At 45.7% G+C, this 21,392-nt stretch overlaps 1 protein-coding gene across 2 annotated transcripts in view; it reads left to right on the top strand.

The window, feature by feature from the left end:
* The first annotated feature begins 2,346 nt into the window (after positions 1-2,346).
* The window catches only part of LOC119161516 (uncharacterized), a 69,882-nt gene continuing 50,836 nt past the window's right edge, over positions 2,347-21,392 (top strand). Inside the window, exons 1-5 of one of the 2 annotated variants that reach the window (XM_037414038.2) lie at positions 2,347-2,455; positions 3,284-3,404; positions 14,010-14,123; positions 17,350-17,529; positions 18,760-18,792. In XM_037414038.2, the coding sequence (XP_037269935.2) occupies positions 2,381-2,455; positions 3,284-3,404; positions 14,010-14,123; positions 17,350-17,529; positions 18,760-18,792 (523 nt within the window). In that variant the 5' untranslated portion in view covers positions 2,347-2,380. Of the gene's footprint in view, positions 2,456-2,960; positions 3,187-3,283; positions 3,405-14,009; positions 14,124-17,349; positions 17,530-18,759; positions 18,793-21,392 lie in introns of those variants that run through there. The other variant, XM_037414039.2, reaches the window with a different exon arrangement.

Genomic DNA, 21,392 nt, shown 5'->3' with positions numbered 1-21,392 from the left:
TTCTCTACTTTTTGAGGCCAGGACGGGAGTATTGCGAACCAAGACATATCGGGCCAAATACGAAGGGGTAGACACAGTATGCAGTGCGTGTTGAGAGGAAGAAGAAACTGCCAAACACTTGATAATGTTCTGTAAAGGGCTTCACCCTATAGTTCAAGATGATGGCGTAGAGTTTTTCAAAGCACTGGGGTTTAGGGCCAGGGAGGGCAAAATAGACTTCAAGCGGGTAGACTTAACTAGAAGGAGGTTATCTGATTGGTGGCTAAAGTCAAGGTACGAATGAAAATTAAACCCTTCACTGCAAAGCAAGAATCTTCAACCTCACTATTTAAAGAAAAAAAAAAGATAAATCTAATGGTTAGTTCACTTAGTATTTTGGCTAAGTGACGTTAGCCGCCGCCCGATCTCAAGGGTACAGCCACATCCATTCATCTATTTATCGTACTAAAAGGGGGCAGTGGGCTCACTCTCCGGCTGAGGGTATGCCACGGAGGAGTATGCAGAGCAACGTTTCTAGACTAGGTAAGTTGCAAAACTAAGCGATGTTGCGCGGCGCGGCCGCTGCCAGCGACAAATGTGGCGCTGATGTCTCATCCAGATTCACTCACTGCATGCTCGCTCGTGTCACTCCCGTAACGTCCATCGCTGTGCATGTTGCAGTGCGTCGATATCTGTGAAGGCTTCTTTCTGCGTGAACATTTTTGTGCTTCAGCGTGCCCTGTTCTGCTTTGAATGTGTTGCGTGTTTTCATCATGCCCGGATGTTGCGTTCTCGGCTGTAGAGTAGCTACGGGAAATGAGAGACACCACGACATTTCTTTTGTGCCCACGTGTACCTGAGCAGCGAGAGGTATGGGACCACGCTACTCCTCGTGCGGATAAGAAACTGCCCAGCACCTCACGTGTGTGTGATATGCACTTTCATGAGAAGGACATCCTGAAGACTTTCACTCACGTCATATGGTAAGAAGGTACAAATCGCAAGAGAAAAGTGGGACCTCGTCGAAGGATGCATTCCACAAATATTCCCGAATTTGCCCGCTTACCTTTGTCGTGGGGCCCGCGACAAAGAAGCGAAAGCTGCCCGATAGGAGTGGGGTATTTTCCAGAATATCATCGGCGAAAACAAATAGACTATCTCCGAGCACTGAGCTCGAAGACAGTGAAATAAGTCTCGACATGCCGTCAACTAGTGGCGTCATTTCGCTTCAAGACATAGAAAACGTTTTTTTTTTTGCATGCTGGCGGAACGTTGTTGAGAATGGCGTGACAAAACGTCTCGTGGTGTTTCTACGGCTCAAAGAAAAAAAAGAGCGCTATTTGTGGAGAAATGCGTTGTCGTCGCAGAAGACATGACAGTCACCATTAACAGCCGTCACTATCGCTTAGCCAAGTCGCCTGGCAAAGCAGATACCATCATCCAATGGGCAGAACTTCTGGAGGACATAGAAAAGCTGCAAGTGTGTTCATGTTGTCCCAATGCGTCAGCAGGCAGACTCGTGAGTAATGACTACGAAGTGCTCCCCGATACCCCAAAGTGCGGTCTCTGCTTGAAGCTTTGGCTGCAGCTGTGTTAACAGGTTTCATTAGAGGAACTCCAGAAGAAGCAGAGGGAATACATGCTCAAGAAAATGGCCACACGCGTAGCTTTTCGACGGTATAAGTTGCTAAAGAATGTGACTGACATGAAAAAAAAAAAAAGCTGACTACTTAACCAGACAAAAGCCACAAGATTGCGCCACATAGTTGTAATTTATTTTCAACCCCGAAAAACACAGCTACAAAAGAGGATGCCAGACATTGTAATTGGGTTTTTCGCGTCTAAAAATCTATTGCGAACGTACACCAACTAGCAACTAACCGACAGACTCGTATGTTATGATATATATATCAAGCATTGTTTATTGTGGGCAGTTTAGAAAACCATAATTATACTGTATTTGCCTTACACCACTAAATATTACGCAGTATTAAGTTTCTGCGGCAGCACAACAAATCTCGATGATGTACTGTTGGCAAAGCTCTTTCAGAACGGCCGCCACGGCGTCTTGCCACGACGACCACGCGTTTTCGTCTGCTAGCGAAAGCTTGTTGCGCCGCCAGTGCCACCAAACCGGAAGCTGTCCCGGCGCCTTGTGACGAGTAGTTTGACGCGGGGAGTTTTGCAACTTACCTAGTCTAGAAACATTGATGCAGTGATGCAGAGGCTCTATGCCGAAAGAAACCGGATAACACGGAGGAAGGAAAAGCCCTCTCCTTACCTTTTTCCTTCCTCCGTGCCGGATGAATTGAAATGGCTGCAAGCTGGCCTGGATTGGATTGAATTGAAATGTAAGGGCTTTGCGATTTTTCAGTATCCGGGCGGCGGGCACTTAGACAACATGGTGTTTCCCACTGCCATGATTCTTCGTCTTGCCTGTGCGGCAGCTGTAACCGAGCAGAGGCGACGACGCAAGGTAAGAGATGCATTTAAAGAGTACAGCGAAGAAGAGTTCCGGCAATGTTTTCGTCTGTCCAAACAAACAGTGCGTAGCTTGTGCGACGAACTTGACCCCTGAACGGAACAAAACGCTCCGTTCACCCAATAGCCGCCTAAAACCGGGTTGACTTAGCTTAAAGTGTATAAATAAACGGCGACAGCATCGCTGTGTTAAATATTTTTAGGGGAAAGTTTAGGGGTGAGAACGAAAGGTCCACATAATATGCAGTGTGCTGTGCTAGTTTCTTTTTTTTGCGCTAGTTTTTTTTTTACCAAAAATTTATTTTATAGTTATTTACAATAAAAACAAACCTAAACAATCTTTCCGTGGAATTCTTGTACTAAAATAATAAGACGACTTGGAAAGACGCCGCAGTTAATGGTGTTTTTCACAAGAAGCAAGCATCGATTACGAGCGGTCGGTCTGGCAACAGTGACATTGCGACTTCTCTCTTTTCTCGCGCGCGCGCGGTGCAAGCCAGTGCAAGCCACCTTTCCTTCCTCCGTGGGGCTCGCAGTGTGGTGCACGTTTCTTTTGCGAGGTAGGCTTGAGCGACTGCGGCTGCGTGTGACGGCGAGCTGTAATAATAGTATAGAAAGTTCGGCCTTCTCGTTCTTTTGAAATTTTTTTGGCGTACAGTAGTTGAGATGGCTTTCAAAAAAAGTCCCGCCCAAGCTCAGAAGTCTAGCCCGAAAAGTGCCGGCCAGGTAAGCTTAGTTCCTCGGAATGACCACGTGTTTACGCAGCTTTGTGCGTTGTCGGTACACGACATCGCAACCGGCTAAGTTCACTTTTCTCGTACAGGCTGGAAAGAAGGCTCCTCCTACGAAGAAACCGTTAGCAGCGAGTCTAGATGATGATGACGACGACTTGGATGAGGAAGACGACGATTTTTCTATGGACGAAGACTCTGATCTCAGCGGAGGTAAGCGTGTATGGTCCACTCAGAGCTATATTCACATGATTAAGTGTTGCGGCGATGTTTGTGGAGTGGCTACTAGCGGTGCACAACGTGGTGCCTACTCATATGTTGGCAGCTGCTTCTGACCACGTTGTTGCTGACACGTGAAATTTCGCGCCTACGTGATTGCTACTATACCGCATCTGCGGATGAATTTTTTTCTTCCATTGGAGTAGGTGCCTGAGCCTTTCTACGTCGCTGTGCTGCTAGAAATATTTCTGAAGAATCAAATTCATGTTCGACGGAGTCGATTTTTCGTCTATTACGTAGTCTGTGCTCGCTGGCGCCTTGCGTAATCATGTTCTGATCTGTGGCTACTTGATTTCGATGCGATTGTTACCGGAGGAGTGGCAGCTTAAATGTTATGTTGCGGAGCAATATGTTGGAGTTACGACCCACTGCGTGTGTAGTTCTGATGCTGATTAAACTTCAGGTGGTCGAAATTGGACCACGTGGTGCAGAAATGTCAATTTTTGCTGCGGCATCGCCGGCAGAAATGATTGTTGGCTTTTCCAGCGAAAACACGCGCTTACTGTGCAGTCTGAGCCGCAATTTGTGCTGCGACAGCGATGTCAAAAAAAATGCTAGGCTGATGCCACAACGGCACCGCGCGTTGTCATGTTGCATGCCAGAACCAAGTGCTACGATGCAAACATAACATGCTGTTGTCAGGTAGGAAGAAAACGCGGCGCCGAAGGCGCTTTGTCTCAGAGTCGCACATAACTCATCAACCCATCATCATCCATACGACTGTCCCGCATGTCTCCCCCCCCCCCCCCCCCCCAGGGTCGTGTGAGGGGAAGTTTTTGTTTCGGGCAGAAGGCCATACCCTGGCAAGGGGGCCGCCGCTCGGCGCCAGGCGCCAAACAGACGTGGCCTGCCTCCTAGAGTACAAGCCCGGGAGACCCAACATAGGGGCTACCCTTGGTGCAGTAATTCAATCACATAACATAATTGCATCCACCGCTAGCTGGAATAGACTTGGAAGTGTGGGTCATACGCACCACGAAAACTCCGTGTAGGGCTGTAGTATCGTCATTTGGCAAGATTGTTCAGAATGACTTTGTGTAGCAGCCCATTAAACATTATTATGCACCTGAAAAAAAACAACTGTGGGATAAGATTTTCTTACACTGCCGTGCATTTTTCCGTGCGCTGATGTCAGATGTTTTGGATCCCATCAGCGTAGGAACTACTGGTGACCAAAAAGTTTGAAAAGACTGAAATATTACTATGCTGTTTTCGTCCGAGCGAAAAAAAAAAAAAGTGTCTGCAGTACAAAATAATCTGCCGCTTGTTGCTCCCGGCCAACCTTGGCTTGACATCGCTTTGACAGCGTCTGCTTATCTGCCAAGATGGCTTGTCTGTTGTCGCGGTGTGCCAGGTGGGCTTGATCCATCGTAAAGACGGGTATGCGCCATAGTGGGTGAATCCCACTACTTGCTACCGACCCACTAAACATGAAGGAGGCAACAGCTAGCCCGCCAAGTAGCTGACGATGTTAGTGGTGGTGCTAGTTCGAAGTTGCCTAAAGAGCGAGTGTGAAAAAGCACTCTCGCCCTACCTATGGATGACAGCGGTGCCCCTGCACCTGTTTGACCACTGAAACACGCCGGCTCTGAAGAGAGCACTTTCAGCGTGCTTTTGAGAATAGGTAACCAAGTTTCCTGCGGCGCCGCCACAGTAGATCACCATAACAAGGCTCGTGCGTAGTGATGGCGTTGATATACGAAGTGAGGCTCATTATGATCTGATCTCGTGTAACTCTACAAAATGCTGGTCTAAGAGTACAAGAGGGGATGAAGGGGCGCTCACCGTTGCTGCGATAGCGCGGCAACCCTAACTGCCCCTCCTGTTTGCTGGCGAGATAAGCGCGCGCGCAGAGCGGGGGCCAGAAAGGCGATGTTCGGCAGAAAGGGGGGGGCTAGCGCGTCCTTCCCCGTATATGTATACATACAACCGCGAAAACCTCCCAAGGCTGTCCATATAATTACTATTGCAATAAAAAAAAACTTAATCACGTGCTTGAGATGACTTGCCCATCACATCAATATTTAAAGTCTGTGCAGTATGCCTGCACGAATGTTCGCTTGGCGGTGGTTCACAAGTTAAGAAATTGTGCAGCTCGAAATCCAGTAGTGTTACAGAGAAGCAATCCCAGGTAATTTACACGCCCCCGGAGCTTTCAGGAAAGCTGGCTTTGACACAGATAGTTTATAGGAGGGTTGCACGTGACTTTATCCGCTTGAGGCGCTAATGGCGTTTGCCTCTACCGCCATGTCAGTGGTCTGGGCGTGCTCTTTTGAAGCGGCAGTGAGAGGTTGTGGGCGTGCCACTACCTACGGTACCACCGTGGTGAAATGCGACTAAGTGCTTACGTGCGTGACTTCCGGGGTCAGGAGAAAATTCGCTACGAACATAAGGTTCACCTTTGCAGCAGATATTGACCTGTTCGACTTCAGCAGTGATGAAGCTGTGTGTGACGTGAGGTGTTATTCCCTCATCGAGCTCACGGACACTAAGGACCACCTTGTTGGTGGCACAAGCTTCGCAACAAGGGACAAACTTGAAGCCTATAAATCGATGGACGCCCACAACTATGTGACTAGCCAATAGGTCCAATAGCACAGAGTTAGAGACCTCGGAGACGGCCGCCGCGTCGTTATCGGAAACGTGACTGGTTCCCTTTGCTCAGTGCTCGGGACGAATAATTTTTGTCACCGCTGTGGTGTCACTTCACGAATTTTTTGTGTGGAAGGGCTTTACCATCTGCAAGAGCATGTGAGGTGATACAATTGGCATAGTTCGTTCACTCGTGGCTGAGCCCAAGCCCCTTGCGAACAAAAGTGCTCTTTGCTGCAGGGTCCAACGATGCACGTCGGGCAGTTGCGAGCCCAGAGATCACCTACGGTCTCGATTGATTAGATCCTAGCTGATCGACGTTAATGTGCTTAGCTGACCATTCTCTTAAACAGTCAGCGACGCAGTGCGCTCTCGTCAAAACGTAAGTAAATGAGAACGCACTGCGGCATGCCCGCACTGCGTCGCCGACTGTTTACTAACACACCGAAATCAGTAACACGCCTCATCTACCCGAATGATGCCGCTGATAAGCAGCGATCGTGAACAAAGTTTTTCACCACAAAAGCAAACTATGATGTAGCATTGGTTCTGAACACTTACCGGAAATGAAATGTTTAACACACAAGCGGTATAGTGTGTGGCTGAGCCATCCAAACCTTTTCCATTGGTTTACAATTACTTTAGGTGTGGAAAAAAAAAAAAAAGCCGACATCAGACGCATTCTCACGACCAAGCTTCTTACTCTAGTGGTTGTAGCGACCACATACGGCTCAGTTCACCATTATGGCCACAGGAATCTCGTACGGACACCCGTGAGTGTACGTTCTGCGACTGCTTGCCGGCGGCGGCCGGGAGAGCGACCACAAAGATGGATACGCTGCGTCTTCGACGCTGGCGCCATCTCGTTGGCCATGCACCTGTGGAGCCCTCCTATTCGGAGGCGGCGAAAAGCACCTTACTATTGTGTTTTGAAGGCCACTTGTTTTCATTATAATGCAACGTTAACATGAAAGCTCACTGCGTAGCGTTGATTCACCTCTGTATTTGTGAATAGAGGGTTTTTTTGTCTTTAACGTATCAATTTGGGACAGTTTCCATGTGTTACCCGAGAATGCGGCTAGCTTACTACAGTGATATATATATATATATATCAATCTGTGATGAGAGGAAGCTTCAAAAGCGATGAACGCTACGGTAAAAGTGTTGAAAATGGTAAACAGAGAGAATGTCTGTTGGTTCTCCTTTTTGTCGGGTAATGTGCGGTGCCTCCCACATTCTAAGGCGAAATTATGTTTAACCAGCAACATGTGCAGTTACGTAGGTACTAATCGAAATTCCTAGAAAGTAAATGATGTGAAAGTGTTCGTGACGTTGCTTGCAATGTCTGACCAGCCTCTTCTATGACGTTGCGATTGAATCTTAAAGCCTTGAGGTACTATAGGTGTGCAATAAAACCCGAACAGGGGCAAACATTCGAAGTGTTGTAGTGTGCGCCGTCCAGTTATCAACATTGACAGGCGCGTATATGCGCAGTGCCACCAAACCACATGCGCACACCTGTCAGTTATGTCTGAACTTTTGCGAATGTTTGTCGCTGTTCGGGTTTCATTTGACATCAATAGTACGATGCGGTTGTGCTTTCGGCGGCAGCCTACCGTTTCGTCCCGTTGAAACATTATATCTGAACATGAGCCCGTTGTGCGTCTGCAGTTCGACGAGATTTTCGCGTCTCGGCCTCTATCAACAATGGCACGAAAATGCAGGGCTGTCGCCGAAAAGTAAACGATTAACAATAATTGTGGTTTGTTACACACGTCTAGCAAGGCCCTGCTGATCTAACATCGGCGTGTGGCACTCGCAGGCTTCCCTTCTACGTTTAGGCCTGCGACGCCTCAAAAGCCTGTAAGTGGTACATTGCGAATTTATTTGCAGGCCGGTCGACCCACGCAGGGTTGCACGTGTGGCGATGTGTGGCGACGCCTGAAAGGCCTGCAAATGGTACATTGCAAATTTATTTGCAGGCCGGTCGACCAATGCAGGGTTGCATGTGTGGCGATGTTTGGATCTGACTGACGTACTCATAAGAGCTGACATGGCCATTTGATTAAAAACTGACGAATATGTAATTAAATCTAGGGCAAGACAAGAGCTTACAAAAGCTAAGAGAAAAAATACAAATATGCACGATGAAAAGAAGTTACAACACAAATTATGCTCTAAAACAGTGGTTCTCAAATGGGGGTCTGCCACGAAGCCATTTCTGTGATCCGCAAAACCCTCACCCGCATTTTTCTTTAAGGGTGACTGTGCCGTGTATTGATGAACTGTCCAAAACTAAGTGATGTGGCACGTTTGTTTGATGTTTTTGGTTGTAATAAAGGCACCTGTTTCATGCTCCAGTTGTGTTAATTTAACTACGTACCCCTCCCTCCCCTCTGCTGCAAGGGGCCCTCCATCACTTCCACCAGTCCACAAGGGGTCCCCAACACATTCATGGCTGAGAACCACTGCCCTAAAGAAACACTACAAGTGCACATATACACAATGCGGTATGTTCGTGAAAAATAACATGATTGTAATCAAAAGAGGCACAAGGAAAGAATTAAGAAAAGGTCGTGCTCTCGCTTCTGAATTTCTATGTGTGACGCAGCGCACACAACTGCAATTATTTAAAATTTGAATATAATAAACTAACGGTTGAAAAAATAATCAGAATAAAGAGTTAAATACAGACCAGTCCAGCTCGTGGTTCATGTAAGGGAGTTTACGGTGTGCTGCTGAAATTCTCGCCAGCTTAGTAGATGACGAGGGTGACCGGTGTTGCAGCCGTCTCACTACAATACACAGGGCAGTCCATTCTCGCCTGACGACCGGGCTTCTCGCTGGTTGAACATCAACTGCCGAAGCAGTCAAACTTTTTCGGGGTGTACGCCTCCCCTTGAGGCCATTTTTCTCGAACACATACGTGTTCGGAAGACGCGGCTGCTCCGTTGCAGTGTCTTGCAGGCTCCGTTGCAGTGGAAGTCTTTTCCCAATACAATTGTGAAAGGGCACGCGGGCGAGAATTCCAGATGTTTGTGGCATGGTTTAACGTCCCAAAACTACCACATAATTAAATCATCCCTGCCAAGCCTCGCTGATTGTCCGGGAGACTCCCGGATTTCAACCGTTTCTTCCGTTTGTGTGGTTGTCATGAGAATCTACCAGAAATCGAAATTTTCGTTTGTCATCTGGCCGCATTGACAAAAATGCAAGCCAATCGGATCCGCTCCAGGCTTTTTGCGAACCTACAGCATTTTATTGTAAATGAATTTAGGAGGCATTCATCTAAACATGCAGAGAATCTCAGTGATTCGAAATTGCGACAGATGTGGATTCACAAAATTCTCCAGCCAAGTTCCACGTCCGTGGGGCCAAAATTCGAATGTTCCCAACATTTTTTCGAATCACGGCAAGTGGTATCAACTTTAGTACCGAAACCGTCGAATGAAGGCTGAGAGCAGCGAGCACGAAGCTTCTGAAGTGCGCGTGCGACGAGCGCATGCACTGTCTTCTATGGACAGTGGGTGTGGTTGTCCTTGCCACAACCGCTGTGGCCGAAACCACGGTTGTTCTTGACATGATCATGTATGGCGACGACGTAACTGACAGTACTCCAAAAGTATGGGCGCGTCCAATGCTTGACCAGTCAAAGAAAGCAACGCTGCTTTCTGCAAACTCTGTGGACAAAACCGTGGCACCTGCAATCATAGATAGCATAAAACGACTTAGTTTTAAAGACAGTCGCGGGATCAAATCCCAGCTGCGGTGGCTGCATTTTCGAAAATGCTGTAGGCCCATGTGCTCAGATTTGGGTGCACGTTAAAGAACCCCAGGGCGTCGAAATTTCCGGAGCCCTCCACTACGGCGTCTCTCATAATCATATGGTGGCTTTGGGACGTTAAACCCCACATAACAACATTTATGTTTAAAAAAAGTAGAATTCAATTATTATAGTCACTTATTACGCACACACAAAACCATTACCATCTGTACTTGCCAGAAAGCATAAGACTGTAATAGTTGCGCTTGTGACTGTGATGCCTTGGGTTCAATCCACATGTTGAGAAAACCTTTTGTATCTTTTTTTTATGTGGTAGTGCTTTATTACTAAAAAAAAAAGAAAAAAGCTTTTGTACCTACCATCATGGCTAGTGAGCATGTGGCCACTGGTTTGATTGTGTAACAGTTAACACCCATGTACTTAAAGCCAAACGATTACTAAAGCACCCTAGGTGGTTGCAACTAATCCAGGTTTCCACACAATCGGATTTGGCTCGAAAGCCCCCGATTTTTTAGTCCTCTTTTTAATTTTCTGCTCTGTTCTCACCGGTCAAGCCACAAAGAGAAATAGAAGTACTTGGGGCATTTTTCAACTACGCAGCAACACTCGTTATCTCGCTTGCTTTTGTTGCCTTTCTCGAGGACTTTCTCGATTTTCCGATCAAGATCGCTGTGTTATGCTGCACGATCATTCATGATCGAGGTGTACCAGGCACACAGCGATAACGCGAGCGAGGTAAGCGGGCAAGATAAAGGGTTAATGATGTGTGAGAAAGACACCCCGAATATGCCTTTTTGTTAGAGCTATAACTTCCGGCGGTGAGGCGCCATTTTGCTGCATTGCGACCTCCTTTCGGCGCACTGGCTATAGACGTCGGGAAACGGACGTTGGCAAAAGAGCGAGATCGCAGCGACGTTGTAATGGAGGGTTGATTGTTGAAGACATTGCCGCGCGATGCGTGTTTAGCAGATTTTTCAAAGGCGCTGTCTGTAACGCAGCGGAACTACGCATTAATCCGTACGTCACATTATGTGTGCCGCTGTTATGGATGGAGAACTATTTGTGATGATGCCATTGTAACTTTACCGTAAGTGCATAGCCTTTTCTATTGGCGTATTCGGTTGGCCGCTCTGGTCCTCTGGCTCAGAGCCACCAGATGCAGGGGCAGCTTGCAATCGGAGCGTGAGAGGCAGCGTACCAACTGAATACATCGGCGATCTCGGTGCGCCCAGAGCAGCGGGCCTGTAGCGCCAGCGTGGGAAAGTGCGGGGTAAACAGCGCTGCGCCCTGCTCGTGTCAACAAATGGTGCAGATCAGTTCAGTGAATATCTCTAATTTGTCTGACCTTATATTATTTCTCTCTCACACACGTGTCTGGATGTAGCGAAAGCTTTCTGAGCTCAGCACATTGATTTGGTGATCATTCTCATCTGAGCTGCTATCCTCAAGGCAAATCACGACGCTGTCTGTGAGCTGCTGTAGTGACAGCATTGATGTTTCCTCTGCCTTCACGCTAGCCGTCTCGTTATTGACATGGTGCATATATGGCGCACACTCAAAAACGCCATCAACAACGCACGTGCACGAAGTATTACGTGCCCCGTGATGCCCCCTTCCGAAATGCACGCTCGGGCTCCTCATTTGCGTGGTTCACCTGCTGCAGCTACGTCATTGGCCGGCTTGTGTCTCGTAATCCGTCCTCCCTGTCAGATCACGCCACACTCTCACTTCAAGGTCAGAGTGGTCAGGAGCGCTCAGAGTCAGAGGCTGACGCTCTGATAGAACCAACCAAAGGAAGTCCAAGCACTCGAATTCTACCAACCGAAGCCGCAGCCCCTTTTCAGAGCGCTCAAAATCGCCCAACCGAATACGCCATATGTTTGCCATTGCGAGGAAAAATAGTTCAGCTCATTCGCGTGACCATACCCGCTACCATGAAATCATTCCATAACTATCAAGAGAGTATATATGCTGAAGTAGCAGCACAGCTGATGGTCGACTTGTCAGGCATCAACGTGTGCACATATGTTTGTATGGGGATCCATTAGCGAAAACTGGCGTGGCTATACATGGAATGCATTACCGTTGTACGTCAAGCTGAGTGCGCCCCTAGCTAGTTGCGTGCAACGAATGCATCGCCCACGAAGCTTACTCTACCAGCACCGCACCCTGTAACGTATACACGTGCGTTTGCCCTTGGGTAGATTTTTTTTTTCTTCGTGCTCGCTCAGCACGGGACCGAGCAAAGGTGTGAACATTTTGTTGAGCCAATGCGGCGGTGGCGGCCTTCATTTTCACGAGCGATACGCACACTCCGTCCCGCCGCGTCAACAGATGGCGTGGTCGGTATGCTTATATGAACCGTAGCAGAGCTTAAGCCACCTGTACTGCTGTGCAGGCAGTACATTGTCAATTTTTATGAAAGCGAACACGTTTTTGATTGATTGCTATGGCTGTGCCCTTAGATCGGTCGGCGGTCAACGCCACCTAGCCGTAATACTTTGTGAACACTAACTAGATTTTTTTCCCTCTTTGAATAGTAAGGTTAAGGACTGGCATTTGTAGTGAAGGATTTAATTCTCATTCGTGCCTTGATTTTAGCCACCAATCAGACAACCTCCTTCTAGTTATTTCTATCCACTTAAAGTCTGTTTTGCCCTCCCTGTCTCTAAACCCCAGTGCTTTGATAAACTCTGCGCCATCATCCTGGACTATAGGGTGAAGCCCTTTACAGAACATTATCAAGTGTTCGGCAGTTTCCTCCTCTCCACACGCACTGCATATGGTGTCTACCCCTGAATTCGAAGTGCTGCTCCAAAAGAGAAATTCTGCTCCATGCAGCTTCGAACAGTAACTTTTTGTTAGTAATTGCTCCAATTTTGCTACAAAATGGCACTGAGTGAATGAAAGTGACTAACTTTTACTGTTTGACTAGCTCATAAGTCCTAAGGAAAGAATCTGTATACAAGCATTCCAGTATGCAACTAGTTTGCAGCATTATCGGCTCTGATCTCATTTATGCGACATGAACTGGCATGTTAAACATATATAGCTCATCTGGCAGTTTTTTTTTTTCAGCTAGACATGCAGATTGGTGTGGTGAAATGTGAAAATCAACAGGATTGCTTTTCCGATGGCGGCGGAAATGTTGTAGGCCCGTGTGCTCAGATTTGGGCGCACGTTAAAGAACCTCAGGTGGTCAAAATTTTCGGAGCCCTCCACTACGGCATCTCTCATAATCATATGGTGGTTTCGGGACGTTAAGCCCCACATATCAATCAACAGGATTGCTTTTATCTCATACCGATTATGTACTGCTTATTTGGCAACAGTCATGTGGGACTGTGGGTACTTCTGAAATGTGGTGCTCAGCTTTGCCGGTTTGATTGCTGCCCCAAATACTAGTATTTTGAATATTTAGCTCATTTCTGAGCCCATTTTTGACAACTAGCCACCTTCTTAATTGTTTGGCTTTGAAATTTACGTTCATTACTGTCTGTGAAATAAGTTTCATAATAAGTATTAATATTTATGAGATGTTTTCATGATGCTTTGAACTCTAATTGGTGTATGGCAAATTTTGTATCTGCTCCTAAAACACCAATAGCTGCTCCAAATTTACATTTTTTCCACCCGGAAAGTACTTATGGCTGCTCCAACGTATGCTTCAAAAAGTAGTCACTCCCCATCACTGGCAATGTCGGAAAGCTGCGTCTCTTGTGGTCAGCAGCGTTCCCATTGCGTCTCGCTAACATTGAAACTGATGGTGGGTCTACTATAAGTTCCTCCAGTCTTCTCTAAATGTTTCTTGGTATTGATTATGATACAATAATATCATTGTACTATAGCCACCATGGGTGAACATGAGTTCTGTAAAATGACATGTCTTGCATCTTGTGCAGGCAATCTTATGCTTTACGACCTTAAACTCTGCCCACTGAAGCCACTTCTCATCTATACCACCGTCTATCCACAACTTGTCATGGTCATTGAGTTTCTCTCTTGATACGGATTTAGTGATTTCGCATTGAGGAAGAGTATTTTGCACGTTGTATGTTATTGTATGTAACCCATTTTAAATGTGAGAATACTGTAAAAATAGATGAATCATTTTCTCTTTTTTTAGCATGGAGTATTACTTATGTTATCTACTTTCTGTACAGCTGATGAAGAGCTTGACGATGAGGAGCTTGATGATGAAGACCTCGATGAGGAAGACCTCGATGATGAGGAGCTGGACGATGAAGAACTTGACGAGGAGTCTGAAGATGAGGATGGTAAGTGGCCTTTTGTATTGCACTCAGTGCTGAATGTGTTAACATTTGTTGTAATGGTCTAAATATTGAAGAAAGGGTGGATTTGTGCGATTTATGTCTTGCCTAGATGCAGTGAACTGGTGGCCATCTCCTTTGCAAAGGCTGAGCATTACCTGTTTGATGTGCCAGTGCTGGTCGGTGCTCTCCAGTATGCGTACTTTGTATGTGCCTGTTGTCTCGCTTGTGGCGGTTAGTGCAGCTTCATATGAACTGATCCAAAGGTTGGGTCAAATTGAGTGGCAGTAAGTTAAGTAACTGATAGCATGTTTGCACCCCTAAAATAACAAACAGCTATAAGCTCCACCATTAGCAGCTTTGGTACAATGGAGAATGACAATATCGAAATGCAGCTGCATCAGTTATAGCATCATTGCCAGTATGGCTGACTGATGCGAGTTATTTAACTCTTACATGCACAAGACTCCTTTTTTGGTGGGAAGCAGTTTTATTGAAAAATTAACAAAATATTCTGCAGAAAATTATTTTCTCCCAAGCAACAAAAAAATTGGCAGTTCAAAAGATATAAGGTGACCATGCAGTAAGGGTCTACTGGTCATTTTTGGTGAAAGTACAGGTCGTCATTAGGGAAACGATTTTAACTCCAAAATGAACGTACAAATGCGTAAACCTGACTACGTAAACCTGAAGCAGCGTCTTCAAGGCACTTGCGGGGTAGTTAAAGACCCCACCCCCCGTATTGCTGTGGAGTGTTGTCCATGTGCGTACAGCAGGGGGAAGGGTTCCGAGAAAACTGATTGATGTTTTGGGCCATTCGCAGTATATGCCACGACTCGAGTACCAGCCTTCTCCTTTAGTTAGTCTTGCTTTCAAGAATGGTCGTTGTGTAGAAATTTATCAAGTGGTCAAACGTCTCAGAATGCTCGGCGACGGCACTGCACTCTTTGTTGAGCATCCGGAAGTTGTTGGTGTGTTGTTTGAGTCGTTCTGGTACAGTTTTTGTCTCGCTGATACACAAAGAAGGACACTCGGCACACAGGCTTTTGTAACAGACACCGGGGTCCTGTCCATTCACTGTACTCGAGAACACATGCGCGATGCGCACCCATTCTTTTTTGAAGGCCAAAGCCAACGTCCTTGGACATAAGGAACGGGTACGCTTTTAGAGGGCTGCCAATTAAGGCTGATTGGGGTTTCCGTATCCTCTGTTGATGTGCGCTACGAGTGACAGCTCGCATGAGGTTTTTTGGGTATTAAATTTTTCTGAGGTCCGCAATTACGCGGGCTTCTTCTTTCTTGTGCTCCGTGTCATTGGAGCATGTATTCTTGGATCTATGGAGTAACGGGTCACAACCATGTACACTTCATGTACGCTGGGCTGTCTCCTCCCCCACACTTGGCCTAGAATTCACAATTTTTAAATTCTGCATGAAACTTCTTCCTCTTTTCTCTGGTAATGATGCATTATCCAAGTCCACTGGCCATTGGCTGATCTGGGCATCATAGGCTGCATAGTTACCGTGGCTACCGTGGGATGCTGCCACATGATTGCGATCACGCTAAATGTAAGCCGTGCCGACTGCACGTTTGAAGAAAAAAAAACCTACAAGAAACTGCTCAATCTCGCAATATGCACTGGTGAAGGGACGCATCTTCTTGCTCTCTTGTCATCCTCCTCCCTGCTTAGCTTTCAGTGCACTCACTAGTATGAAAAGAGGGAGAAAGCGCTTGAATTATGTGACAAATTCCTGAGCTCTGCTCGCACTTGACGGATTTTAAAAATTTTTGCAGCATGTGACTTATGAAGCGTCATGCACTAATAGTGGGACTAGCCCACCGTTCTATCCTGTTGCAATAGTGAGGTTATTCTATTTTAACTCTGAAAAGTGTTGCGAGGCCCCTTTAAATGGAACAAGTACTTACCAACCTCTAATAAGGTTGGTCTCATACTTTAATTTTGCAACATCAGTAAGCTTTGCAACCGCAGTGAATAGAGCTCCAGCTAAATGAAACACATTTTCGTGGTCCCTTCAGATTCCATTTATTGAGTACTGTATTTTAAAGTTTGTGTATAAAAAAATGGAATTAGATATGAAATATCAAAGGCCGTAGCAGGGGTTTAACTATTCATTGATGTGAATGATTTCAGCAACACTTTTGTTTTGAAATTCAGAAAAGTAGAATGACCTTTTTCTTTTCTTAGTATGAGGCTGGAGAGATCAGGCTGGAGAGATGTTCACTCTTAGCCACAATTTAGACTTGCTTGCTTTCGTAATCTTCCAACAATGTGTCATTAGGCCAATGGCTGCGTAGGTTTTCCAGGTGTGTACTAAGTGGGATTACGTTTTGAATCACCAACTCTTGATAGAAGCTGTACTGTAAACTCTTGGTAAACTGAAATCTCTTATATGTATTTACTGCTTAAATAAAATAAGGGCCTTTAATCTGATTGGTTGGATACTTGAATGTTTCAACCCAGTTTATTTCTGAGTAAAGAGAACTCCTGTTAAAAGGAAATGTAGGTATTTTCCTGGTCCCTTCAGGTTCTGTTTAAAGGGAAACGTGGCCTTTTTTTTCCACAATCGTGATTGATTTTTACAAAACTTTCTTAGTTTATCTGTATGTATTTATAGGCTGATTGCAAGTACCGTATTTACTTGCATAACAGACGCACTTTCATAATAGGCGCACTCCCAGTTTGGTCACGAGAAATTTTTTAAATTTCCGCGCACAATAGGTGCACCCCAAACTTGACCGCAATCAGTAACTCTTTAGCATAGTAGCGCAGTCCAATTTGACGCCCTCTTACGTTAATTGAATTGAGGAAAGAGAAAAGAAAATGAAAGAAGACCACGGCAGTGCTGCGCGGGCTCACCGAGTGAGGAAGAAGGGCGGTTGCCTGGGTGCCCTAGTAACTATTGAGTAACCTTTGCATGAATGTAGGGGGTGCGTTTATTATGTGGTGTAAAGAAAAATCCAAATTTTTGATGGCTGATGTTGGGGGTGCATTTATTACGCGAGTGCCTACGAGTAAATACAGTAGGTTTGCAATGACGTCGAGAGTTGAAAAAATTGTCTGCCAAAACGTGATAATTTGGCTGATTTTCGGCCCTAAAGTGCCTTGTCGTCCTGTCTACTTTAGATGGGAAAAGTAGCTTTAGCTGCAATATAGGTACATGCCTTGTTACATAGCTTTCCCGAGTTGTTCACATTATGATTCATGTTGTAGTGCCAGCACCGAAGGCCGCAAAACAAGAAGCTGCTACTTCAAAAATACAAGGTCAGCAGCAGAAAAGTCCTGTGAAGCAGTCTCCGCAGATGCCAAAGGAGAAAGTTCCTATTGTCAATGGCAAGCGTAAGGCAGAGTCTGACGCAGGATCTTCTCCAGCAAAGAAGATTCGATTAGAAGGTGAGTGGCAGTATTGTGAAGCAGCGAACATGCACCAGCATTGTCATTTTTATGGCGGGCGATTGTTTTTGATGCTGTGCATTCGTGGGACTAAGCTCAGTATTCCACCTGCCTAGACATCAGTTCAGGTTTTGATAACAAGTCGCAGTGGCAGAATGGATGCCATAGCCTGTTACCACCGTGTGTTGGGCTTGCCTTTTTTTCTTTCTATTTGCGACGTGAAGATTATTTTTCCGGGTTTTAAAGGAGGTCACAACATTTGAAAAAAAAAAAAAAAATCTACAATTGTAGATCAAAACTATATTTTTATATTTGTTTGTTGGGCATAAGTAGTTTTTTTTAACTTTAAAATCGTGAAATTGCTAAAGTTGCTAAAAAGTTAAATACAATCAATTTATGAACAAAATGTGCATGCCGCACCAACAGGGATAACTACAAAATTATTAGTATGGATCAAATGGGACTTGGCTGGTATGTAAAGAGGATAATAACCTAACAAACAACATTTTAAATGCCACCATCACGTCTATGACCTGATGCATTATCATTAAAAAAAACAATATTTGGCAGGTTTGGTTTGGGCATAATTGGTCTTAGTACAAAAAAGTTACAGCTTGTTACCAAACATTCCGATTGAATGCACAGCTTCATATTTTTGACGTGGAGGCATTATTTGGAAAGCATGTTTTGCGAAACTAATCGATTGAGTACGAAACTGAAACCACATTGGCGGCATTAGCATTAGCGGCAAATGTACTGCTATCGCCATCTCAATAATGTGGCGGGAGGCATTTTGAAGCTGGTCTGCTCAGGTTCATTTTATGCTCTGCTACGGTGTATCGGTATTAAGTTTATTTTCAGCAAAGTGAAAATTGTGCATGCCCCTTTCAATATGAAAGCTCATATCAAAGAAAAGTTTTCAGGCCAAAGAAAGCTACGTTTTGTCCACTCTGTATGCTGGAAACCTGTGTTCAGAAAAATATTCTAATTTTGGAATCTGTATTCACGTACCGCAACTATTCTCCATCAACTAGTGCATATACAGGTTACCTACCATATAACAGTCTGTAAAATTAGCAGTTTACTTCAGTAAATTGAAACTTTATTGAGTGTATTTTTATAGCAATGTAATTCATAAAAACTTTTGCAATGCATGGCATTGCTAGCAATATTTCAAATGTTGGTGTAATTCAAATTTTTTATTGTACTTATGTCTTCAATTCTTTTCAGATCACATTCCAGCATCCTTTGTCACTGATTATGGTGAGTTGTTACTGAAGTCTTGTTCTTGCTGCCCTTTATAGGAAAACTATCTTATTGCACGAAAGGCATGATAAAACTTGTGTCAATTGATGCAATGTACACTTGCATGCATTGGGCATATTCCATTCTTGTTACCCTCACTACTGCAGTCTGCTGTTAGACGAATATTTTTTACACTCCTTTATTAACTGCAGGAAAGGCTGAGTGCAAAATTTTGGTTTCTGTGTATACAAGCAGATGAGAAATAATGGATGTCTCGTGTGTCTGCTTCTGATTTCCCAAATACTCATGCAGAGCAAAATATTGCTTTCTCCGATAGTCATAGCACAAAGGTGGATGCATGAAGGCTGGATGCATGAGTAAATGCGTTACTGGCATAGTCTCAAGTATTGGCCACACCTCATTTTTGAAATGAATTAGGCAAAAAAAGGTTGTGTAGGAGCTGCACACTCCTTCGAAAACTGCCTGCCAAAAGCAGCCACACCGCCATGTTTTTCCACTACAGTGAAATCTCGATACAACGAATTTGAAGGGACCGCGGAAAATAGTTCGTTATTTTGAAATATCGTTATAGTGAAAACATCGAAAATTCGCATTAAAAATCGTAAATGCAACAAAAGGAGTCGCCTACCTTTGCTGTGTACACATCCGCAAACGCTTGATTTTATGACGAGCGTGAAAAGAAACAAACGCGAAGTATTCCGGAATGAGCGCACGTTTATTTGAAAAAGTCTGTGATCTTGGCCTGGTGGGTGCCGCTCAACTGCCGCAGGACGAACGCTTCGAAGTTGTCCACATTCTTATGCTCTGCTTCGGTGGCATTGCTGCACCTGCCAAGGTAAGTGCGCATCTTTCGCACGCATGCCATGATGTCGGCGTTGGAAAGCGATTCTTCTGGTTGGCTAACGGGCGCGGTCTCAGCGTCGTCTTCGCCATTGGCGTCCTCGTCGCTGTTATCACCACGAACAGCACTGACGATGTCATCGGTCGTCAGTTCGGCTGACGTGCATGCTTCATCGTCGCACTGCACATAGTCCTCGAACGTCACCGAGGCATCCATCGCGAGTCTTTTGACGACTTCTTGCCACATGCCACTCGCGTCGCTTTCTTCGCTGCCTTGTTCAGATTCAGATGGCATTACTACCAAGCCTGCCTTCCTCCAGCAGTTCTGGATGGTGGTTGATGTAACGCTCCACCAGGCCCCGGTAACCATTTCTGTGGCCTGTCGCACATTGATGGAGGTAGGCAGCTTCATCCGAAGATTTATCAGCAATCGCTGAACCAGGCGTGTCCGGTAATGGGCCTTGACACTTTTTATGATGCCTTGGTCCAGTGGCAGGAGCAAGGACGTACAGTTCGGAGGCCAGAATTTCAACTGTACATTTGTCAGCCTGACATTAACAAGATGCGCCGAGCAGTTGTCGGCGATAATCAGGATTTTCCTACCTGCGCTCCTCATCTCATCGTCCACCTTTAGTAGCCACTCAGAGAATAACTCTCGTGTCATCCACGCGCCCGATAATCGCACGGCAATGAAGCAACGTTCCTCATGCAGCGAGGCTTCTTGTATTTGCCGATCACCAAGGGCTTCAGCTTCTTGGTGCCTGTGGAATTGCAGCATAACAATACCGTATCCTGATTTTGGACTGCTTGCCGCCTTTGCAGCTGTTCCCTTTAAAATGCATGGTTTTATCAGGAAGCATTTGATAGAAGAACGCCATTTCGTCCGCATTGAATATATCATCTTCGGAGTATGAAGCGACGATTTCGCGGAACTTCTCGTCCCTCCATGCAGCAGCGCTTGCTGCGTCTGCCGCCTTCTCTTCACCAGACACCACTTGCCAGGTGATTCCATTCCTTTCACGGAAACGATGAAGCCACCCCGCGCTTGCTTCGAAGCCTGTGATGTCCAAAGCATCAGCGAATTGCCGGGCTTTTTCCTGCAGCATGGGTCCCGACACCGGCACATTTTGAGAACGCGCGTCCTTGAACCAAGTCAGTACTGCAGCATCCACTTCTTGGAAATTCCCAAGTCGGAGCTGTTTTCTTGACGGTGCGAGTTGGGACCCTCGGTGCAGCTCGAGGATCTTTTGTCGGTCCTTCAGGATGGTTGCGACAGTTGATGGTGCAACCCCCATCTCGTTCGCAATGTGGATTTGTTTTTTACCGGCGTCCACTTGAGAAAGAATATCCACTTTTTCTTTCAAAGAAAACTGCCTCCGTTTCTTTTTCGCGCTGCTTCCGGAGCTCATCGCGAACGCAGAAACGAATCACTCTAACCTTTAAAACGAGAAAGCCGTACGACAATCGTGCGACGTTGCCGGTCGACGTAACAAAACAAAGGCGGCAAGGTTAGGCTCAGCCTGGCTCAACGAGCATGAAAAAAAAAAAAAAAACATCGAAAACAAGGTACTGGCGATGGCGATAGGGCTAGCCAGGCTAGTGCGCATTTAGCATAAGGCAACACATGGAGAAATGAGCAGGAGCTCTGATGATGATGATAGTGCCACATATGGCGCTGGGCATTTAGACCGCCGCACGTAATTTTTAGGCTAGAAATTCGTTATTTTGAAATTCGTAGTAGTGAAATATTTTTACAT

Source organism: Rhipicephalus microplus, chromosome X (genome assembly GCF_043290135.1).
Source record: "Rhipicephalus microplus isolate Deutch F79 chromosome X, USDA_Rmic, whole genome shotgun sequence".
NCBI lineage: Eukaryota > Metazoa > Arthropoda > Arachnida > Ixodida > Ixodidae > Rhipicephalus > Rhipicephalus microplus.
The sequence above is the reverse complement of the archived record's forward strand: the minus strand, read 5'-3'. Positions and strand labels throughout refer to the sequence as shown.